This window comes from Oncorhynchus kisutch, unplaced genomic scaffold (assembly GCF_002021735.2).
Source record: "Oncorhynchus kisutch isolate 150728-3 unplaced genomic scaffold, Okis_V2 scaffold866, whole genome shotgun sequence".
NCBI lineage: Eukaryota > Metazoa > Chordata > Actinopteri > Salmoniformes > Salmonidae > Oncorhynchus > Oncorhynchus kisutch.
Genome location: NW_022262811.1, coordinates 71178 through 80949, shown reverse-complemented (window position 1 = coordinate 80949; position 9772 = coordinate 71178). Strand labels below are relative to the sequence as shown.

The window sequence follows — 9772 nt, the reverse complement described above, 5'->3', positions numbered from 1 at the left end:
CCTGCTCCTGTCACCTAAAGGACTTCTGCTCCTGTCACCTGTAGGATTTCTGCTCCTGTCACCTAAAAGATTTCTGCTCCTGTCACCTAAAGGACTTCTGCTCCTGTCACCTAAAGGATTTCTGCTCCTGTCACCTAAAAGATTTCTGCTCCTGTCACCTAAAGGATTTCTGCTCCTGTCACCTAAAGGGTTTCTGCTCCTGTCACCTAAAGGATTTCGGCTCCTGTCACCTAAAGGATTTCTGCTCCTGTCACCTAAAGGATTTCTGCTCCTGTCACCTAAAGGATTTCTTCCCCATTCACCTAAAGGATTTCTGCTCCTGTCACCTAAAGGATTTCTGCTCCTGTCACCTAAAGGATTTCTTCCCCATTCACCTAAAGGATTCCTGCTCCTGTCACCTAAAGGATTTCTGCTCCTGTCACCTAAAGGATTTCTTCCCCATTCACCTAAAGGATTCCTGCTCCTGTCACCTAAAGGATTTCTTCCCCATTCACCTAAAGGATTTCTTCCCCATTCACCTAAAGGATTTCTTCCCCATTCACCTAAAGGATTTCTTCCCCATTCACCTAAAGGATTTCTTCCCCATTCATCTAAAGGATTTCTTCCCCATTCACCTAAAGGATTTCTTCCCCATTCACCTAAAGGATTTCTTCCCCATTCACCTAAAGGATTTCTTCCCCATTCACCTAAAGGATTTCTTCCCCATTCACCTAAAGGATTTCTTCCCCATTCACCTAAAGGATTTCTTCCCCATTCACCTAAAGGATTTCTTCCCCATTCACCTAAAGGATTTCTTCCCCATTCACCTAAAGGATTTCTTCCCCATTCACCTAGGGCTGTTCAGTTCTAGCTTTTGTTATGAGATTCCACTCTGACTAAAGCAGCTGTGTTATTTTGAGATCCCACTCCCACCTGTACTTGGGGAAGCAGCTATGTTGTGTCAAAGTCCCTGAGGTCAATCTACACATCCAATCATTCTCTTGGAGCTTCACTAGTGAGACTGGAGAGAGGAATAAGGTCTGCCTGCCACTGAGCCACGGTAGGAAGGAAAACAATTCCCATGCTTGTTTCTGGTTACCAAGGTCACCAAAAGCCACGTTTCTAGATAAAGGGACCTTGAAAAAACTTTCATCACCGTTAGTGAAGCATCAATTTGATTATGCATGCACTAACTGGTACAGTAGCTCCCCCAACTTCACCAAGAACAAGTTAGACAGCTCCAAATAAAATGTCAAGGGTCATTCTGAATCTTAGTCATCAGGCTCATGTTGTGGGTATCAGTTGATAAAAGGGTCCCGCAGCGTAAGCTGGCATTGGCCCATAACATCGTGTACCCCAGTGTCTAAAAAACTATTTTACTGATGGTATGTATTATTAAATTGTTAAATAAAATTTTATTTTTTTGTTGTTGACCAAACTGCCACTGATTTGGAGTGGTTGATGACTAGGCTGTTTAAAGTTGAACAAATTAATGACTTTTCCACTCCTAAATTGTGTGTGAACTAAAGTGATGTGCTTCTGTAGGTTTTCTACCTTCGTCTGACACTACACTGAACTAGTCTTCTTCTTTAGCCATCTGCATAAAATCTTAAACCAGGCAGAATCATGTTTTCAGAGGTATCTAGACTATGTGCTGAGTGTACACAACATTAGAAACACCTGCTATTTCCATGACATAGACTGACCAGGTAAATCCAGTTGAAAGCTATGATCCCTTATTGATGTCACTTGTTATTAAATCCACTACAGTCAGTGGAGATGAATGGGGTGGAGACAGGTTAAGAAGGATTGTTAAGACTTAAAACAAGTGAGACATGGATTGTGTATGTGTGCCATTCAGAGGGTGAACGGGCAAGACAAAAGATTTAAGTGCCTTTGAACAGGATATGGTAGTAGGTGCCAGGCTCACCGGTTTGAGTGTCAACTGTAACCTTGCTGGGCTTTTCACAGACAACAGTTTCCCATGTGTATTGAGAATGATCTACCACCCAAAGGACATCCAGCCAACTTGACACAACTGTGGGAAGCACTGGAGTCAACATGTGTGGAAAGCTTTTCACGTTGTAGAGTCCATGTCCCGATGAATTGAGGCTGTCCTGAGCACAAAAGGGGGTGCAACTCTACAGTATATTAGGGCGGTGTTCCTAATGGTTTGTACACTGTGTATCCTATTATAATAACACCCCCCGACTCCCAAATCAATCTAGTTAAACAATTTTAAAGCTCCATATAATCATGCTTTTTGGATGGAATTTAAGCATGTTTCATTTGAAATGATTTACTTTGGGAGGAGAGCAAGGCAGTGAACAGTTACACCACTGCATTGGCATGGTTGTTTCATGTCAACACTGACCTATCTACACCCTCTAGTGGATCTTAGCAGAAACAGATGAGGCTTCAATTCAGTGCTCTGCCATATTCATAATTACCATCTGATCCTTTGATATACCCACCAATTTCAGACAAAAGGACAGATTGATCAAGTTACCCACCATGCTTTATCAAAGAACAGGTACAGGTCTCCACAATCAAACACAAGTTAAACAGTGCCTATAAGGAATTTATCAAAGGTACACAGGACATATAAAAATATCAGACTCTGAATGCATAGGTAAAGTTACTGTATTCTTCCTCTAGAACATGAGCAATCAATCAGTACACTGTTAGTCATCCATTTCACAGAACTAGTATTCATTCTGGAACATTCTAGAACACTGGTGCTCCTTCACTGGGCACAAAATGGCCGTAGGCATTTCAAACATCATCATTCAGCTTCTTCAACCAGGTACCTCTCGTTCTCGTGGCACAAGTTAAGAATACAAAATTCTCTGGAGAGTCCATTTGACATGTTCAAGTTAGTCTTGTATTTCTTCAACATTTACACTCAACCCATTCAGCACAGTAGATACTGTGGCTTTACACTTGGTTTCATCCTAGCTGCAACCTACCTTCCCCTTCAACCCCATTGATAAACACGTTCCACACTTGTAGGCATCGATACAAACTAAAGACATTTCTCGTTAAAAAAGGGAATTACAAATTAATAAAAATATATAATCATTAAACATACTAAGACAGCCAGAGCTTAAGGTATACATTTGAACGGTAAACAATTAACGGCTATGTTAGTAACTGACTGTTGATTGTTTATAAACTTAGTGGGCCACTGACTGTACCATTGAACTGAATGTTAACCAGCATAAAGGACTGCCAGGACATGTTAGGGTCTTAGTCTTCCTCTATGAGCAAATGTGTTTGTCATAAAGCATTTTAAGCAGTAATCTTTTCAATCAATGCACTCTCATTCAGCTTCAATACTAACGGTTGTGTTCTTGTGTATGAATCGTCATTTATACTCAAACAAAGAAGTAGCAAACACAACAACTTGACAAAAGTCAAATGTCAGTAGGTTAAACTCGGGGACCCCTCAAGAGCTAACATTTGATCTCTAGCTAGCTTACATGTTAATGTAGGTTATGTGTTTAAAAGGTTCTCACAGAGCAATGTGAACTTGTGTTTTATGACAAATGCACTGTATGATAGAAGCAACAGGGAGAATTGCTGGGAAACGTGTTATGGAAGCACTCAAACATAACAGCCGTGTCAAACTTATGAAACAGAAACAATCCTTTCAAACTGTCCTTTGCCCACGTGATTCAGTTCACTACGAAAAAACTCTAAACATTTCATACAGCAATTCAAAAATAGGACATTTATGATAGATAATCTATTGTGGAGAACCAGACTATTTTTCTGGCTAGGTTTGTATTTGGTTTTGATCTAATCACAGTAAATGGAAGTATCTTAAGCGAAGCGATCCAGAAACAGTTTAAAATGCTCATTTTAGGGGAACCCCTACTTGAGCTGGGAATATACTTCCCCTAAAGTGAACCTAGCGGATTCTGCTTCAATCAATAATACCTGAACTCTATAGGAACGGTCTACCATTCAATTCATTCACAGCTGAAAGTGTCAGTTGAATATTAGACCCAATAACTGTTACATTGAAAAGAACCCCTCACACACAAACATTCAACCAAACTGTAGAACATTTAAATATTGCCCCTGCACCCAATACATGTTCATCTAAATTACTTTTGTTTCAGCAAGTAAACATTGTAGAATAAAACTAAATTCATAGAGCAGGAGCAATGAAGAGTTGTTCCACATTGGGTGTTTGATTGAAATCCAGACGGTGTCTGTGGAGCTAGCTAACCATAGCATCTGTTAGAAGGCTGTTATCTTCCAACTGACGAAGAGAGTTCTTTAAGAAACAGACACACTGTCTTAACAATACGGATGAAACTTGAAGCATCTGTTTGCTTCCTAAGCACATAAACAGTTCTACGAAACTAACAAAAACTTCTCAATTGGCAAGAGACAACACTCACACCCACTCCCTCTTAGATGATCAAACCTCAGCAGCACAAAGCAACATCTCTGTTAATAGCTCCATCAGGCATCCACCTAAGAACAAATAAACAGGGTAGTGTGATAACATGGGCAACCACTGAAGGAAAAACTGGAAATATCACTGAAGTGTGGGAGTATGACTGAGTGTGTGTGTGTGCAGTCTGCAGCATGGGTGTGAATGCCAGTTGGAACGTCGGCAGCCACCTGCTATGCCCACTAAGCAAGCGGCAGTACTGCATGTTGCTGTGTGCAAGTCAGCTGTGTCGCAACATTGTACTAAGCCGCCCGTGTTGGACTAATAAGAGCCATGGCTGTATATCAGAAGAGCTGTTTAAATGGCCTCTACTCTTCTCAACCCCCTCATCATCCAGGAGACAAGTCCCCAGTACATGTATGACTAATGCCCAGTACAAAGGGATCCATGTACAGTACATAAGTTAAGCCATCTAGGAAGACTGTCACTGTCCCTCAACGCCAATGTTCCACTGTAGCCCGACAACACAAACTAGAGAGGGAGGAGAGAGTGAGGGACAGAGGGAAGAGAAGAGGGAAGGAGGCCCAAATTCTTCAGTATATAACTGAGGACATGATGCATGAGCAATCGGTTAGCGAGCGCTGCATGGGGACAGACGGGCAGGGAGCAAGGCAAGGACAGGCAGGGCGACCACGTTACCTAGCTAACACAACAGGATGTTTAAACAAACCCCCAATAACGCTGGCTGAACGACACCGGATCATAATGCAATGAAATTGACTAATAACGATAGTGGCTATTACGGTCAATAGAGAGATAGTAGGGTCCACATGGACATCAGGGTCTGTCTGTCTGTCCTGTTGGTCTCTAGTAGGTGAGTCTGGAGGCCTTCATGTTGTAGCAGGATCTGTCTGTGTGTCTGTCCGTCCTGTTGGTCTCTAGTAGGTGAGTCTGGAGGTCTTCATGTTGTAGCAGGGTCTGTCTGTCTGTGTGTCTGTCCATCCTGTTGGTCTCTAGTAGGTGAGTCTGGAGGCCTTCATGTTGTAGCAGGGTCTGTCTGTGTGTCTGTCAATCCTGTTGGTCTCTAGTAGGTGAGTCTGGAGGCCTTCATGTTGTAGCAGGGTCTGTCGGTGAGGCCTCCCGCCCCAGAGAGGAGTGCCAGGCCCTCAGCCTTCTCCAGCACCACCTCTAACTCCTGGAAGTCCTGCAGCCGAGCCACGTCTTTGTCCTGGGAATAATAAAGTTACATTCAATAAAACATCTTTATTGTCCACAAAAGGTCCAATTGTTTGTAGTGATTACGGTACAAAATCGAGTACATACATGGTTCATCACACACAGGACTTACAGACATTAAGTGGCAGGATAGAAGACACGTGTGTGTGTGTGTGTGTGTGTGTGTGTGTGTGTGTGTGTGTGTGTGTGTGTGTGTGTGTGTGTGTGTGTGTGTTTCACAGTCTTAGCCAGCAGTTGTTCTGGGATTACATAATGTGACAACAGCTCCCTTCATAACTGGATGGGTGACATTGTTTTCATATCAAATCCACCCATGCAGTGCAAGATGGGACTACCGTGTGCCATGGAACACAATGTAGCTCAAATCAATTAACTTGCAAACATTATAATCAACCCAAAAGTTTGAAACCATTGTGACAATGAAAATTTTCTGTGGCCCTAACTCATAAGAAAAGAATAGAGCTGTACACACACTCTCGCAAATTATTTATTAAAATGGTAATAATGGGTGACCATCATTCCATCATCAAGCAGCCGTCATGATCAGTGTTTCCAACCTAACAGAACAGCGTGGTGCTCCAACCTAACAGAACAGCGTGGTGCTCCAGCCTAACAGAACAGCGTGGTGCTCCAGCCTAACAGAACAGCGTGGTGCTCCAACCTAACAGAACAGCGTGGTGCTCCAGCCTAACAGAACAGCGTGGTGCTCCAGCCTAACAGAACAGCGTGGTGCTCCAGCCTAACAGAACAGCGTGGTGCTCCAACCTAACAGAACAGCGTGGTGCTCCAGACTAACAGAACAGCGTGGTGCTCCAGCCTAACAGAACAGCGTGGTGCTCCAGCCTAACAGAACAGCGTGGTGCTCCAACCTAACAGAACAGCGTGGTGCTCCAACCTAACAGAACAGCGTGGTGCTCCAACCTAACAGAACAGTGAACTGTCATCGAGGTGTGTCTAGGAGTGTTCCTGCCTGCCCTGCATCTTTTATTAGTGGTGTCTGGCCCTGCCCCGGCCTGCTCGCTCCATTGAGCTGGTTAGTGGAGTGGAACGGTAGCTGCAGCCTCAGGGTTCACAGTGCTAGTGCTCAGCCACTAGTGTTATAACCAGCCAGTTTGAGTACCAGAGCCACCCGAAACATCACCCTTCTGATGCACGTGTGTGTTTTTGTGCCTGCGTGTGCGTGCCTCTGCCATTCCATACCTTTCGTAGCATGGTGTTGGGCAGCTTGCGGATCTTCTCCACGTGTTCGGTGCTGATGTCCAGCTCGCGACAGCACACCCGGAGCAGTGAGCGGTAGGTCAGCTCCTGTCTGTCCAGCTCCACCTCGATGAAGTCGTTCTCCCGCGCGTTGGGGTTCTGGATGCGCACCTTTAGGACCAGCTCTGGGAGAGACACACAAATACACCAATGAGATTACGCTAGCTACTTCAGTGTGTAAGATGCAGTAGAGAGAACACTCAGCACATGGGGCACATTCAGGCACACACATGGGGAGAAAGCATTGGATAATGGGTCTGAAAGTGCAGAGCAGTGATAAAACAGACTCAACATGCAATGGGATTAGCTCCAAAAAAGCTCTGCTGTTGACTCAAATCAATGCTTGATCGAACACCACAACATTAGCAGTGTGGCGACCGCAGCAAGTGCAGTGTGGCGACCGTCCTTACCTTGCACATTGACAGGGAATGTACTGGTAAAGAAGAAAGGCTGGAAGGCAGGCATGTTACCCCCAGCACCCTGGCCACAGTTGAGCTGCTGAGGGAGGGACTGCTGCCGGGTCATAGATGGGTTAGCGTTAGCCACCTGGGCTTGGCTGCTACTGCTGGTGGTGCTGGGGCTGGGGGAGGGCAGGGGAGGAGAGCACACAGCCCCATTATGGGCCACCGAGTGTGGGTACTCCCCATGGTTGACCAGGTGGGGCTCCATAGAGATGTCCATAGGCAGGCCTCCGCTGATGGTGAGAGACGAGGCGGGGCTAGGCGACACTCCGTTCTGCTGCGCCAATGGGATGAAGGCCCCCTCCCTCGGGCTCGGGGTGTCAGAAAGTAGGCTCTGCGGTTGCTGAGGCAGCTGTTGCTCGTGGGTGGGCGACAGGGAAGCTGAGTCACTGTGTGGGTCATCTGATGAGTGGTCTCCATTGCCATTTTGGGTCAACTGTGCCAATATGAGCTCAGCCTTGTTGTCCATCTTACTGTACATGAATGGGGGGTTGGACAGGTAGTTTGGGATGATTGGCAACTCAAGCTCCTTGATTTCAGGCACTTCCTCCTCCTCAACTGTGAAAAAATATATAAGACACCACATTGAATTGGGGGAGCCTTGAACATTGACATGCCCAGAGCATGCTGTGAAAACCAAAACATAGCAGGTCCTGGCTGGAGTCTCCATCTATGATCATTACCCAAATTGTGACCCCTAACTATGAGCAGGCAAAACAATTCACTGGCAATGAACTAGTGCTTAGGGGTGGCATTTGTGCTTCTAATAGTCATTCAATCCAAAATACAGCTATTATACAGATATTTCATGAACATGTTTAAGAGAATTTTAACACAAAAACAGTAATAACTGGGAGAGTGGTGATGTGATGGGACATTTACCTCCTAACAGTCTTCTGATTTCAGGCTTAGAGGTCAGCTGGACAGCCAGCTCATCTTTAGCAGTGAGGATCTCTTGGTCAGCGCCAGAGTTCAGCAGGTACGACACAACCGGTTTGTGGTTTCTCTTGCATGCCCAATGCAAACATGTCCTGAATAGGAGACAATGAAAAAAGTAAGTCTCTGATCTGCTCTGGGATGATTCATAATGTTGATGAAAGATTGACATTGCATGATGATGACTCAAAACAGCCAATGTTGGAACAGTCATTGTGAATGATAAAGTAGCTACTGGAGGTAGATCCAGATGAAGTACAGTGTTCACCGACTTTACCTACGCAAATATTTGCACCCTGCAGCCAACATTTACTAGTTCATTTTTATTGTCATCATAGTCAAACTTGAGAACCCACGCGGGGGTATATTTGCATCACTTGCAGTTAAAGGAGATTGCCATCTAGGCATAATTGGATAACACACTATTCTTCTTAGGCCAGCATGAAATGGTGACATTTGACATACCATTGCATAGAGCACGTTGCCAACATTGCGCCGGCAGCATTTTAACAATCAATCGATAAATAACATGTAAGGACGGGTGATTATTGATCAACTTGTGTTTAAGTTTGATTAATATATATATGACACACTTACCATCCGTTTATTTCGTTTTGAGAGTTGACATTTACTCCGCTTTCCACTAAAATCCGCACCTCGTCGATGTCTCCAATCGCAGACGCCTCTCTCAAGCGCTCTTGCAATTCCTTATCCAACGATGTCGTTGACATTTTGTACAAATGATTAGCTAACTTAACGAGATCATGGGAAACAATAATGGCTTTACAGGTCGTAAGAGGGTGACGCCTTGGTCTGGAAATAGCTGCTTAATTGCACTAAAAATAGCCGGGGAGAAGCTAACGTTAACTGACTAACGTTAGATAGCTAGCTTTACAGCTACTAGGCTCGCGCAAGATTGTTGATGTCCGTAACGTTAAGCTTGACAAGAACAATGTTTATCAAAGGACACCATCAATGGTTAGTTTAATGTAATATGTTGTTGCTGCACCGGCTTGTCAACTCTTTTAAATGAGTTTTGAAATTAAAAGTCCATACATTGTAGCTGTGTTGCGTAAAGGCTCCGACGTGCGCTGTCAACTATTCCTCCCATATCGGGGACAGGTTTGAGTGTAACAACAGTGGGAAGAAAGTTGTATGTTCCTCCTTGCAAAATACGATTTATTTTAATTATCTCTCGTAATAGTGAATGTTACAGTAACCCATGTGTTCTGTTGACATTTATTTACCCTGCACATACATATTTGAATGTTCAACGTACACTGTTTTGTGCAATATGTCCATGTATCCTTTTGGAGTCAACGAGTTAGCTGTCCAACAGGTCTAGTTACAGATTTTCTGGACGATATTCAGAAAATATCTGGTGTGTGTGTGTGTGTGTTTAAAAGTACACGAATTGAGGACAGTACTTACTGAGAGCACCTACAGCACCCTTGCTTTGTTCATTCCCACAAATAAGTAATTTTCTACCTCTAAA

At 44.2% G+C, this 9772-nt stretch overlaps 1 protein-coding gene across 1 annotated transcript; it reads right to left on the bottom strand.

The window, feature by feature from the left end:
• Positions 1–2479: 2479 nt before the first annotated feature.
• Positions 2480–9418, bottom strand: LOC116362679 (ankyrin repeat domain-containing protein 40-like). The gene is made up of 5 exons (XM_031816755.1): positions 8875–9418; positions 8224–8372; positions 7291–7899; positions 6824–7005; positions 2480–5615 (listed from the first exon to the last, which is right to left on the bottom strand). Exons 1-5 carry the CDS (start codon positions 9006–9008, stop codon positions 5472–5474), a joined length of 1218 nt encoding a protein of 405 aa, XP_031672615.1. The 5' UTR covers positions 9009–9418; the 3' UTR covers positions 2480–5471.
• Positions 9419–9772: the final 354 nt, after the last annotated feature.